Source organism: Elephas maximus, chromosome 18 (assembly GCF_024166365.1).
Source record: "Elephas maximus indicus isolate mEleMax1 chromosome 18, mEleMax1 primary haplotype, whole genome shotgun sequence".
Classification (NCBI taxonomy): domain Eukaryota; kingdom Metazoa; phylum Chordata; class Mammalia; order Proboscidea; family Elephantidae; genus Elephas; species Elephas maximus.
In genome coordinates this window covers 6,597,600-6,612,346 of record NC_064836.1, presented here as the reverse complement: position 1 = coordinate 6,612,346, position 14,747 = coordinate 6,597,600, and the positions used below count along the sequence as shown (strand labels likewise).

Sequence of the window (14,747 nt, the reverse complement as noted above, 5' to 3'; positions counted from 1 at the left end):
AGGATCACCATTCACAAAGTAATTAATGGTTGAAATTTCCAAGTTATCTGAGATGTCTCCTCTCTCCCTATACCCACTAGGTCCCTTCTCTTCTGCCGGTGACCAGGTTCAGCAGCTTTCATCATCTGTGGATCTCCCTGGTCCCTGCCCCCATCTCCATTCACTCCTCATACTGCTCTAACTTCTAAATTGCCACGATTTAATCTTCTGAAATACAAATATGATCATGCAACTCTTCTTGTGGGAAAAAAAATAAAAACTTGCTGATGCTCCATTGCATTAAATCTGAAGTTTAAATGCTTAACATGATATATGGGTCCTTCCATAATCTCATCTGATTTATCTTGTCTGCACTATTTCCACACCCTCTTTTTTCATACCTTATGCATAAATATTCTATAAAATGCATCACATGATTTCATGTCCCCTTGTCTGTGTCCATAGTGTTCCCTCTTTCTAGAATGTCCTTCCCCATTTTCTCTGCCTACAGAACAGGTACTCACCTTTCAGGTCCCAAACCAAATATCACCAGCGAAATGACTTCCACATTTATTTGTTTGGTTATATGCATTTTATAGTGATTACCGTACTTATTTATCTATATCACAATTAATGTTTTTTATTATTTCCATTTTTAACTTAAAAAATATTTTAAACATACAAGTGAAAGGAGAGAATGTGACTAGTACACTGTACCCAAAACTCAGCTTAATTTGATTATCTGTTCACACTAGTTTGTAAAACAAGTTATATTCTTTATGCTTTCAAAATACGAAACACATTATGTGCTAAATATGTTTCCTTTTATCTATAATTTCATATCTCAGAAAACAGGATCACTGTTCACAAAGTAATTTAAGGTTGAAATTTCTGAGTATCCAAAATGTCTCCTGAAGAGTAAAATAACTTATTGAAGAGTGAGCTGTAACTGTATGTGGATCTGAAAAGCAACAGTTTTAGATAAATAAGAAAATTGAGCTGTCACACATGTAAAAAGTACATTTTTCCTACTCTTCCACCTGATGCTGATAGTATTTGTATTCAGTGCTCTTGTTAATTCCCTCTATTTATCAGATGAAGAAAGTGGCTCTCCATGAAGTTTGTACATATGTCTTACTGCCAGTGGAAATTGCTTTTCCAATCGCAATTATCAAACTTGCCATCTGCAATTTCTTCTTCAGGTTGTTGAGAATCCCTAGTATTTATTCTGAACACAGGACCCATCCTTGCTTCTAAGGAGCATTCTGGTTGCACTTCTTCCAAGACAGATTTGTTCGTTCTTCTGGCAGTCCATGGTATATTCAATATTCTTCACCAACACCACAGTTCAAAGGCATCAATTCTTCTTCGCTCTTCCTCATTCATTGTCCAGCTTTCGCATGCATATGAGGCAATTGAAAACACCATGGCTTGGGTCAGACACACTTTAGCTCTCAAAGTGACATCTTTGCTTTTCGACACTTGAAAGTGATCTTTTGCATCCGATTTGCCCAATGCAATGCGTCTTCTGATTTCTCCACTGCTTCTTCCATGAGTGCTGATTGTTGATCAAAGTAAAATGAAATCCTTCACAGCCTTAATTTTTTCTCCATTTATCTTGCTTTGGGTTTGGGCATTGGGATAAATTCTAATGAAGTCGGGGTAAAATTGAATTCATTCCGAGGGACAATCAGATTACCCTTGAGCTAAAGTATTTCTTTGATGCTGTCCAGTCAGTCTTGACTCTTTTAAATGGATCCACCTTCTCTGCTCAGGTACCCATAGCCCTACTGCTTTTCATTCTTAACTCACTCTATCAAAACCAGTCAAGACTCTTTATCTCATTCATTTATTTATTCATTGATAATTATTGAGTTCCACATAATCGCAGAGGTTCTGGAGATAAGACAGTGAATGACAAAAGAAAACATCCCTCCCATCACAGAGCTTACATTCTAGTTAGGGGAGATTAGTCAAGAAACAAATGAATAAATGTGTAAAAGAACGTCAGGCAGTAATCTGCAAAGGAAAATAAAGTATATCAAAGAAGCCCCAAAGAGCTAGCCCTGAAGCTTCTGCACACAGACGTGGTACCTGGTATTGCCAGGGGATGCCCTTCAAGGACAAGTTAAAACAAGATGGAGGAGTTCTGAAAATTTTCCTCTCCTGAGCATGAGAAAACAAATTATTTCCTTTATTGTAAACTGATTGTGGTTTCTTTAACTCTAGTCTTCTTTATGAAATAAAAATCGTATTTTTAAAAAGAAATTGTATAAAAGTTTTAAAAAGTAAAGGAATTTCTTTCCTCTCATAAGTCCAATTGCTGTCCTTGGTTGTGCTCATAAATGTGCCTTTTTAGTGGGAGCGGCCACCCAAGCTTGCAGGGACTTGAGGAGATTTACCACCTTCTCATCTCTGTGACTTTCTGTGCTCTCTTCCCTCTCCCTCATTTTTTAGTCTAACCTTTACCCACCATCCTAGAAGACTCAGATCTTTCTGCTCCCTATAGGCAGTTTTCTACCTTCTATCTTTCTATAGGAGCCCTGGTGGCTCAGTGGTTTAGAGTTACAGCTGCTAACTAAAAGGTTGGTAGTTTGAATCCACCAGCCACTCCTCGGAAATCCTATGGGGCAGTTCTGCTCTTTCCTACAGGGTCGCAATGAGTTAGAATCAACTCGACGGCTTGGGCATCTTTCTGTAGAACCACACACATTCAATAGCTATGGCATTTATCGCATTACTGTAATATTTGTGGAAACGCTGGTGGCATAGTGGTTAAGTGCTAATCAGAAAAGGTCGGCAGTTCAGATCCATCAGGGGCTTCTTGGAAAGTCTATGGGAAAGTTCTACTCTGTCTTATAGGGTTGCTATAAGTTGGAATCGACTTGATGGCAATGGGTTTGGTTTGGTTTTGGTAATATTTGTCAGTACTTCTGTTTTGCTCTATTAGATTCTAAACCCTTTCAGGGCAGAGTCTGTCACTATGGTATTCTCAGTACCTGGCACAATATTTGGCATACACTGAGCACTTCATAGATGCTTGATGATTGAATAAACGAATTTAAGTTTCATCAACAGAGAAAGTCTGGGTTAGATCCAAAGCACTGAATTCTCTTTTAAACTGTATGGATGCAAATGTAGGGGCATGACTATTGATCAGTAAAAAAATTTGCATACTTACCCCTTTCAACAAGTTCCTGTTGTTCATCCAAATTGCTGTGGAAACAAAAAAACACAAGTTGCTATATTTTAAGAAACCTAGAATTCGGTTGGCATTGAATTGATTTATTTCTCCATTAATGAATGGGATAAAGGAAGGAGGGAAGGGAAACAGGGAGGATAAAACGAGAGAAGACAAGGAGGTAGGGGAAAGGAGAGGGGAGCAAAGGAGGAAATAACCAACCTGTGAAACTCAGGTAAGCTATTTTAAACCTCCTGTTTTTCGTAAAACGTGGCTGTTCTTGGCCAAAGAAATACATATGCTTCCCCATATATACTACCCCTCCAACCCTTTCTTCTGCCTTTTCTCATTCCTAGAGCCACCTAACCCATTTCGTACTGAAGGAACAGACACACCCTCTTTTCACTGGTCATTATTAAAAGAAGTCCATAACATTATTCATGGTTGTAGAAAATATTAAGATTTAACACAAACCAATAAAACCCATGGAAACCCTGGTGGTGTAGTGGTTAAGTGCTATGGGTGCTAACCAAGAGGTCAGCAGTTCAAATCTGCCAGGTGCCCCTTGGAAATTCCATGGGGCACTTCTACTCTGTCCTATAGGGGTGCTATGAGTCGGAATCGACTCGAGAGCAGTGGGGGAATAAAATCCATACTAAGTCTTTGATCAAAAGTTCAGTTGTGACCTGAACTTCACACTGTGCTGTCTGAATTCATATTTTTCACTTAACTTGTTCCATCCCTGCCCCATGAATACGTGCTTGCATTGGTATTACCGTTTTTATATTTGGAAAGCAACTCTTACCTGGATCTTTTCTTATGCAGGTCATAGATTTTGTAGAGAACAAATAGCAGGGCTATTGATGTCACAATAATCAGGAATACCAGAAATATAATCAGAGCTTTAGAATTATCTAGAAAATGAAAAAGAACACATTAAAAGAGCTTATGATGGCAAATATTTTCTGAATTCTTTGAATAATCGCATTTAAAGTATTTGCATTCTAATATTTTCACTTATTTGAGGTTTGAGGGTAAGAACAAATACAATAAATTCCTGATTTTGTAAATTTTACATAAACTATGTAGGACCAATAAAAACATTTTATATTTAAAGAAAGTAATTTTTTTTTTAATTAGGATATAGAAGAGCAGTTTTCTTCCCTTCCATTAAATAATGTCCCCTTATGAAATAACGCCATTTAGATTTAATATCTTTCTTTCAATCACTCCATTTTGAAATTATCAAACAGGTAATCTACTTATTATAAGACTCAAAGAGAAGCCCATAGAGTTAAGCTTTATATGCGGAAGTGGGTCTTTTCCTCAGGGAATCAGAAAAGGCCTCTGGTCCACAAAGATAGACCCTCTTACCTGCTCATTGATGGTAAAATTAATTAACCAAGAGATAAAAATATTTCATTCTATACTTAGGATGAGACTTACCCTGACTTAAATTTTCCCTAAGATTTAAAGTGAAATCATACCCTTTCCTGAAGGAAAGGGCAGAGGAGAGAGTGTGTTGGAAATATACCTTATAATGAATAATATGTTCAGCTTTTCATATACAGTGAAAGTGCAGGAAAATAATGCAGTCACTTAAGGGCCCTTGACCCCAGAGCCATTTGCTAGCTCTACCCCTTTCTAGTTGGGACTCTGGCCAGAACCCTTCCTATCTTTATGTCTCAATTTCCTCATTCCTAAAATGAAGCTAAATGAGTTGATTTACAATAAACACTAGGCACAATGCCTGAAACACAGTAAGTACCAACTATACACTGCTAAAAAAAATTTTTTTTTTTAAGTCTTACTGTATACCAAGCACTGTTCTAGGTGTTCAGGATACTTCAAAGAACCAAACAGACAAAGGTCCCTGTCCTCATAGAAATCATCTTCTACTGAGGAAGTCAGACAACAAAGAATAAATATAATAAATAAGCAAATAATAAAGCAGCTTAGAAGACAAGGGCTGCAAAGATTAAAATGGAAAAGCAGGATAAGGGCATTTGGGAGTGTGGGAGGTACCATATCCCAACATCAGGTACATTGTCAGATATGTTAGGGGGGCTCATTGAGAAGGAAAGGGAGTTAGCCAAGCAAATATTTAGGATTTTGTGTTCTAGGCAGAGGGCATACTCAGGGCAAGAACTCAAAGGCAGGAGCATGTCTGCCATGCCCAAGAAATAGCAAAAATGCCAGTGAGGCTGGAACCCAGTGCATGAGGGGGAGAACAGCAGATGTGACCTAAGAGCCAGTGTTGCAGGAAGTAAGGGTGAGAGGGTCAGATTATTTGGGCCTTTTAAGCAATTTTAAGGATATTTTGTTTTTTTACTTTGCATGAAATAGGTAGCCTTTATAGGGTTTTGAGTAGAGTAATAAATTTTGACTTGCGTGTTACAAGGGTTCGTATGACTACTTAATGAGAATGCCATAATCCAGGCAAGAGGTTACAGTGGTTCAGACCAGGGTAGTAACTTTGAAGTGGGGGGAAATAGTTAAACAGAGTTGTAATTAACTGGAATCAGGAAGGCTGTAGGTAGAACAGGCTTCAGGGGAGAAAGAGTTCCTTTCTGGATTTGAGAGTTTGAAATAATTATCAGACATCTAAATGGAAATGCCAGGTTGAAAACGGGATATGCAAACCTTTAGCTGTTAAATCATAAATCTACAGAAGAGGCATTGGGCTGGAGATAAAAGAATCCCTGGTTGTTAAACTGCATCTGAACAGAGAGGTTTATGGAAAAACCAGATCAAGCTGTTGGGAAGCCATAGCTGCAGGTCTCCCTGAGGTACCACCCTCTGGTAACTGGGCACAGCCCTGCTGACACCTCTGAAATCTATTCCCATGGAAATATTAGTAGAGGAAAAAAAAAAACCAGTTACTATCAAGTCAACTCTAACTCATGGTGATCCCATGTGTGTTAAAGTAGAACTGTGCTTTATAGGGTCTTCAAAAGCTGATTTTTTTGGAAATAGATCACCAGGACTTCAGAAACTGGTTCTTATTTGGGATATGGAGCTTCTAAGCCTGGTTGGCACCTGTACCACAAATGTGGTCTCTCATCAGATTCACCTCTGGAAGGGTCAGAGAGAAGTCCCTGAACTGCTGTGTTCTTCTGCCTGATTCTCTGTGTCCTTTTAAGGTGTGTGAATTTGAAATGCCTACTTGAGTTTAAGACCCCAAGAGTGGATGATACAGCTAAAAATGATTTACATAATAAAAAAAAACATTTTTATTGTGAAGAGATACAAAAGAAAAGTCTAATATGGAAATAGAATCACAGATGCACGGCTAAATTTGTATGGCATTTAATACTAGAGCTATTATGTTACAAATCTTAACCAAAAGGGCTAAAACTTCACAGAACTTAGCAGTTCGGAAAGTAAGCTGTTTTTGTATCTTCCTCTTGACTTTGGAAAATAAAGCTTCAGTGATTGTCTATGTGCCTATGTGTGTAGGAAAGAAGGACTGAAGAGTAGCAACGACAGTAACAGAAATAGCCTATGGTTGATGATACAGCATACAGCAGTTTAAATGACTTAATTTTGCCTACAGAGTAAACAAACAGAGAAAGCTTAAAGCAGAGTACCAAGTGTTCTTTCTGTGTAGGCTCATATCCACAGGCAATGTTAATAACTCTGGAAAGAGCACCATACAAGTGTTGTCTACATATATAGGAAGCTCTGAAGAGAACTGAAAATAGAAATGGTTAGAAATGGTTGCTTCCACGAGCTGAACAATTAGTGGGGAGTGTTGTGACACAGCTGTTATTTTCATTAAAATAACGAAATTTTAAGTTACTGGATTTTTTCTGTGTGCACCTTTACTTTGATTGAAATTATTTTTAAGTTGTTAATCATAAAAAACTGAACAGCCATATTGTTGCTGTTATGAAATATTTAAATAAACTTCAATTAGGTAAATCAAAAAAATATCTGTACCTAACATCCACTTCTACAAAGTATATGGTTGAAGGACAAGATAAGATAAAATAGGTAATAATTGCAGAATATTACACAAAACAAAGTTGCCAACATGAAGGAAATGCCACCAAAAAGTCGTAATTTAATCATCTGTGCAGTAAGTCCTTTTGCGTATTATTCTATAGGTCAACAATCCTTTAATAAATGAAAAATCATTTACTCATCTAAATTTAGGAGCCCTACTGGGGCAAATGGTTAAGCGCTTGTCTGCTGACCTAAAGGCTGGTAGTTCATACCCACCCACTCCATGGCTCCACAGGTAGAAAGACCTGGAGATTTGCTTCCATAAGGGTTACAGTTAAGAAAACCCTATAGGGCAGTTCTGTTCTGTCACACAGGGTCGCACCTAACAACAACAACTATCTGAATTGCAGATATTGTATTTTAATATAATGTTCACCTATTTTTTACAGAACAATTTATAATACTATGTTCATTGAAAGCTTATTATTTAAATATTTTAAAATGAAATATGAGTTTCAATATGAAATAATACAGTGGTGTAAGTGCTAAGATATGTTACTATACCCATACCCATTGCTGTTGAGTCAATTCCAACTCATAGTGACCCTACAGGACAGAGTAGAACCACCCCATAGAGTTCCCAAGGAGCACCTAGTACCTTCAAACTGCCAGCCTTTTGGTTAGCAGCTGTAGCACTTAACCACTACACCACCAGGGTTTCTATAGAGATACTATAGAGATAATTACTCTGTTACTATAGAGATAATAAAATAAATAGCTCAGTGGTGACTTACAAGATGTTGATTTAGTCCTACTATCTGCGAGTCCATAAAATTTCCCATTGTAAAAACTGACCTAAATTTCAGCAATAAAAAGAAAATAAATTAGTTTTCTAAGGTAAATTTATATATCATAATGTAAAACATACATTAGTCATCATTCAATGCTATTTATTTTTATTTAAAATTTATTAAATATTAAATTGGTTTGCTCTAATTTAAAGTTGAAATTTCAAGGTTATATCAATAGTTTGTTGTCAGATATTTTTTAAAAAGTATTTTGACACTGCATGAGATATAAAGAAATTTTAATCCTTTTATCAACAATAATAATAATGATAATCAGCAAGAATAAATAAAATCCAATACAGAAGAATTGTTCATAATTGGAAGTTAAAATTCCCAATTAATAGACAAGTAGCTTCGCATTTGATTTAAAAAGAAAATTCAACCATATGCTGTTTATAAGTGCTATAGATAAAATGTACCGAATTTTTTTTCAAAGGCAAAGGTATACCTTTTGAATGGACACATTACAAAATAAGAATCGGAATAGTTATATCAACATAATATTTAGCTCACAAGGAATTAAAAGGATAATGATTGATTCCTTAAAGTGATACAGGGTAACCTATAGGATAGAGTAGAACCATCCCATAGGGTTTCTAAGGAGCAGCTGGTGAATTCGAACTGCTGACCAGCTGGTTAGCAACTGAACGTCTAATGGCTGTACCACCAGGGCTCCAGTATAGATATAACTAGCACAAACATCTGTGTCTCATAATATTTAATGCAAATATATAAAGCAAAAATAATTTATATGTACAAGGAAACTGAAAAAGGCAAAAAGAGCAATGGCAGTCTTTGGCAGAAAACAAATTAAAGAATAAAATAGATCTGAACAATATAATTGAAAGAGATTTATGATAAACATGAAAAATAAAACTGACATACATATAAGCTTTTCTCCTATGGAAAATATATAACTTCCCCAGTACTCAAAGACTATGCACAAACATCATACATTGGGCTGTAAAAAAATACACTATGAATGTGAAAGGCAGAAATTGTAAAAGCCAATTTTTTTTATAAATGGATAACTAATGGCAATAAAAAATTCAATTATGAGAATGTAAAAACACTTTTGAAAATAATATATATATAAACTTCCAATTTTTTTTTTAGAAATTACCAATAAAAAGAATCCTGCTTGAAAGAACCATTTATTAAAAAATAAATATATAATTTTTTTTTTTTTTTTTTTATGTGCAGGCACTGAGAAATTAGTGATAAACAATATCATGGAACACAGGGAAAATTTTACCAGAAGCCAATTCATAGCTTTAAGTTTTTTGAGTTTTGTTTGTTTTTAGCTTGTCTTGGCTTTTAGCTGGGAAAAAAAAAAAAAAGGAAAAGCAATGGAGGAAAAAAATAAAACAAAAAATCTTTCAATCCAAAGCTACCAGAAAAATATCAAAATAAACTCAGGAGAAGGAAAAGTAAGAAAGTAATCATAAAAAAAGAATTTATAATTTGTTAACTAGGGATCACAATACTGAATAGTATGGAAAAAAGAAAAAAAAAACTGCTTCCTCATAAAGCTATAAATATAGAAGTGAAGATAGGAAGAAATATAAAACAAATTATTGTAAGTGTAATAAATTAAATAAAAGACAGTCTTGAAAAGTCAGGGAAGACAATGGATAACAGAATATCTTCTAATTTGAATTTTAAGGTATTGTATTTTAATATGGTATCCACCTATATTTTTTTCAGGGTAACTTGAAGAGTGGAAGAAGAGAATTACAGGAAGAAAGAAGAGCACGCAGTAAAGTGGCTAAAGAGAGAAAAACCTGAAGATATTTGAGAAACCGAAAAGGAGTCAGTGCGCCTGGAACCACGTGGGCAGTGGGGAAGTAGAGAGAGATGACATGGCAATAACATAATACTTCTTTTACATGGGCTATTCTTCAGAACAACATAAATGCCCAAACTCACTCAGAACGGGTAAAAATACCTGAAAAGACCAATAATTTGGGGAAAAATTATGTAAATGGTTCCCAAATAATTCCTTTGTGCTAAAGGCATCAAATAGCAGCCATAGCAGTTAACCACTACACCACCAGGATTTCTGTTTTTGTTATTTCAATTTAAAGGCATCAAAACACATTTTGGGGGGCACGGATAATTCCTATATTATTTAACATTACAAATAGAGAAAAAAAAATATCTCCAGCGGGTCCTATCAGGTTAGCACAAACTTCATAACCAAATGTAACAAGAATAATGGACACCTGCATATATATGCAAACACTACCCCACCCACTTATGGAATGATCTCACTTATGGATACATATTCATGAAATATTAGTAAAATATTATACTGTTTAATAATGTTTTAAAGACTAATAAACAATGACAGAGCAGGGTTTATTTTAGGAAAGCGACTGGCTTAGCATTAGAAAACCTATCATTATAACTCACCATGTAAACAAATCAAACCATGTAATTACAGACAGTCCCTGGATTACTAATGAGTTCCATTCCCAATCCTGTCTTTAAGTTGAATTTGCACTCAAGTCAGAACAGTTAGGTATGGTTCCTATCTAATGTCAGTCAAATGTTTATCTTAGTATATAGTATGTAGTGTACTTTTTTACCTGTAAAAAATTAAAGAAATACTCCTAGATACTCTAAGACATCTTTAACGTAATAATACAGTAATAATAATAATGTTTTTATGTGCATTCCAAAGTAGCGCCCATTTGTGATTATGAACTATTGTATGTACCTCTAGTTTTTAATATAATAGGCTTAATGGGTGTTGGTTCATCACTAAGTCGGATGTTCATAGCCTGGGGACTGCCTGTACAAGCATGTCATCATCTAATATACTGCCTTTTTTTTTTATATATAAAATCTAAATGTTTTCTGATTAAAAAAATTTAAAAAGTCTGTAAATAGAAAGACATTTCCTTAATCAAAACTGATCAGAAGCCAATTGCCAACATCATATTTAACAGTAAAACATGAGGGGAGTTCCCATTAAGAGAGGAATAAAAGCGATGTTTAACCAATAAAAATTGTGTCTGATTCCTAAGTACTATGAAGAAAATTAAAAAGCAAATTATAAACTGAAAGCAAAGTATACAACACATATGACAGTTATACATTATGACAATTATCAATTTCCAAAGAACTTCCCAGATGAAAATTAGACCAAGGAAATAAAGAAGATATTATCACAAGACCAAAAAGTAACTATATTTACCCTCAACAATGAGTAAAGATACACCATTAAAACAAAAAGATACCATATTTCACCTAAAACCAAACCAAACTCATTGCCATTGAGTTGATTCTGACTCATGTTGGTAAAACTCTCAAGTAGCCATTTTATAGTCTGTTACGGGAATGGTAATTTGCTTACCTTTATAGAAAAAATATTAATATGAATCAAAAAATCTTAAAACATACGTAAGTTCCTTTTGACCCAAGAATTTCATTCCCAGGAATTTATCAAATGGAAATTATTAAAGACTTACAAATGTAGAAGTGTGTTTAATGAATGTTGTTTATAACAGAAACCAACATAGTTAATACATGGTAAAGTCATATGACAGAATCCTATGCAAGCTCGAAAAAATTAAGTCTTGTTGTTGTTAGGTGCCACCGAGTCAGTTACAACTCATATTGACCCTATGTACAACAGTACAAAACACTGAGAGGTCCTGAACCATCCTCACAATCCTTACTATGTTTGAGCCCATTATTGGAGCCACTGTGCCAATCCATCTTGTTAAGAGTCTTCCTCTTTTTCCTTGACCCTCTACTTTAGCGAGTATGGTGTCCTTCTCCAGGGACTGGCCCCTCCTGATTACATGTCCAAAGCACATGAGGCAAAGCCTTGCCATCTTACTTCTAAGGAGCATTCTGGCTGTACTTCTTCCAAGGCAGATTTGTTTTTCCTCCTGGCAGTCCGTGGAATACTCAACATTCTTCACCAACACCATAGTCAAAGTGCGTCAACTCTTCTTTGTTCTCCTTAGTCATTGTCCAGCTTTCATGTGCATTTGAGGCGATGGAAAATACCACAGCTTGGCTCAGGCACACCTTAGTCCTCAAAGTGATATCTTTGCTTTTTAACACTTTAAAGAGTAACACTTTAAAAATTAAGTAGTAGCAGAATATTTAACATGGAAAGACGTTCATGATATAGTGATAGATGAAAAATAAAGTTGAGTATTCAGAATGCTGATAATATATTTGATAGGTATGTGTGTGCGAATGTGAATTACATTATGGAATCATATAACCAAAATATGATCAGTAGACAGTGAAATTATGGGTATTTTTAAAATTGCTATGTAGTGTTTTTTCTAACATCAAAGTACCTCGAAAGATTTTGCAAATGAAAAATTCATGTTATTAAGAATAAAAAACAAAAGTAAAGAAAATACTTGGCAAAGTAATAATCTGATGAGCATAAAGTGTTGTGCTCCTTGCCACAGGAACAATAATATAGCTATAACAAAATTATATTGAAAATCTAATATATTCCAATAAAAATTTTTCTTTAAACCACTGTTTTTCGTAGGGATGAAAAGTTTGGAGTCAAAACTTTTAAGACGTAAAGCATGATTACAGTAGGTATCAGAAGTTCTCAAGCTCGTATGACACTCTTTTGAACATTATATTATAAAAGTGTAATTATTATAATGCATGTCAGTATTATAGTGGTTATAGAAAACATAATCTTACCTCAAACACATATTCTGTTGAATATTGGAGATTATCCATGAAGAATGAGCAGTTATCACGTTGATCTGTAAATACTTTATCTCCACCTTTTCTTGTCAAATTGTAACGTTTCTTGGGGCCATTAGGGTCATCCGGCTCCTCACAACGCACCATCATACTGTTATCTGATTTCAGGGTAACAGTCAGGCCCTTGACCTTACCTGGCTCTATCAAAATGAAGAAAAATTTGTTATTTCACTCATTTACAAAATGTGTGTTTTATTTACTCAACAATGTGAGTATAGTATAAAATACTTTAAGTTGTGGGGTCATGGAGGACGAAGTTATGGTAGTGCATGGATAAAAAAGCTATAAGAAAACATTGGAAACCAAATCACCTATTCATTCAGTTAAGTAATGGCATATAGATTGTAGTTGAAGTGATGAGAGTTTATGTGATCTTCCAAGGGAAGTGTATAAATTAGAAAAGAGTAAAAGAGGGCAGAAGGGAACAGAATGGAAGAGAAAGAAAAGGAAAGGAACAGAAAGAAAAGGGAAATGAATCAAAGGGAAGAGGAGGGGAGTGGAAGGGGAGAGGAGAGAAGAGAAAGGAAGGGAAAGGATGATTGCTGGGAAACCTCTAAGGGTAGATGAAAAGCCCGTAAAAGAGACTGAGAAGCCACACCAGGTAGGTAGAAGAGAGTGTGTAAGTGAAACCGTGAGGGTAGCGAGTTATTCTAACGAGTTATTTGCACTATGAATGTAGCAGAGAGGTCATGTAAACTGAGCACTAAGAAGTATTTGTTGTGCTTAGCAATTAAAAGATCACTGATTGTCCTGATGAGGGCAGTCTTCAGTGGCTGATATAGAGTGAACTGCAGTGTGTATATAGTGAAAGCGAGGTCAAGGTTAGAGACAATGAGTGTAGACTAGAAGTCTGGCTGAAGTGGTAACCAAAAAACCAGTTGCCTTTGAGTCCATTTTGACTCATGGTGATCCCATATGCGTCAGAGTAGAACTGTGCTCTGTAAGGTTTTCAACGGCTGATATTTCAGAAATAGATACCCAGGCCTTTCTCCTGAGGTGCCTCTGAGTAAACTTGAACCTTCAACCTTTCAGTTAGCAGCCAAGCTTGTTAACCCATTTGTACCATCCACCAACTCTTAAATAGGAATCATATTGTAACAAGAAGGAGATTTAAGAAAAAAAAAAAAGCCAGCTATCTATGTCTCTCTGGGAGGTAGATGTAGTCCTACCTTTCACCCGCTCACTCTTTGGCTCACAGTCATCAAGTACCTACTGTGTACCAGGCACTGTGCTATGTTCTAAATATATAGTGGTAGGTACCCTTATCCTCATGCAGCTTACAATCTAATGGGTGTGACATATATTAAGAAACTGAATCCTAAACACATAATCCCAAAGGAATGGGGTCTTTGAAAGAGAATGGAAAGATATTTCAGAGGAAAAGACCTTGAAATGAAACCTAAGATCCCTCTCACACTTCTAGAACATGCCAAATGCCTTTCCTGCCAGTGACCCTTTACAATTGCCCTCCCAAATGCCTGCAAGATTCTCCATCTGACTTTTTACACAGCTCCATGTTAACTTCAAAATCCATCATTAAAAATGCTTTCAGGAGGCGGGGCCAAGATGGTGGACTAGGGAGATGCTACCTCGGATCCCTCTTGCAACAAAGACTAGGAAAAACAAGTGAATCGATCAAGTACATAACAATCTACGAACCCTGAACAACAAACACAGATTTAGAGATGGAAAACGAACAAATACGGGGAAGCAGCGATTGTTTTCGGAGACTGGAGCCAGCGTCCCAGTCAGTGGATTTTCTGGAAAAACTAGTTTCCCAGTGATGGCTCGGAGACAGCAGTCCATATCAAACCACATAAAGAAGCAGACCATGACAGCTTCTACAACCCCCCAAACAAAAGAATCAAAATCTTTCCCAAATGAAGATACAATCCTGGAATTATCAGATACAGAATATAAAAAACTAATTTACAGAATGCGTCAAGACATCACAAACGAAATAAGGCAAACTGCAGAAAAAGCCAAGGAACACACTGATAAAACTGTTGAAGAACTCAAAAAGATTATTCAAG

At 35.8% G+C, this 14,747-nt stretch overlaps 1 protein-coding gene across 11 annotated transcripts in view; it reads right to left on the bottom strand.

Moving 5' to 3' along the window:
* Nucleotides 1-14,747, bottom strand: part of PTPRC (protein tyrosine phosphatase receptor type C) — a 137,409-nt gene that overhangs the window by 24,931 nt on the left and 97,731 nt on the right. For all 11 annotated transcript variants that reach the window (XM_049857680.1, XM_049857679.1, XM_049857683.1 and 8 more), the window contains 4 exons: nucleotides 12,649-12,854; nucleotides 7,903-7,963; nucleotides 3,966-4,074; nucleotides 3,161-3,195 (listed from right to left, as the gene is read on the bottom strand). In XM_049857680.1, coding sequence (XP_049713637.1) covers nucleotides 3,161-3,195; nucleotides 3,966-4,074; nucleotides 7,903-7,963; nucleotides 12,649-12,854 — 411 coding nt within the window. The remainder of the gene's footprint in view (nucleotides 1-3,160; nucleotides 3,196-3,965; nucleotides 4,075-7,902; nucleotides 7,964-12,648; nucleotides 12,855-14,747) is intronic.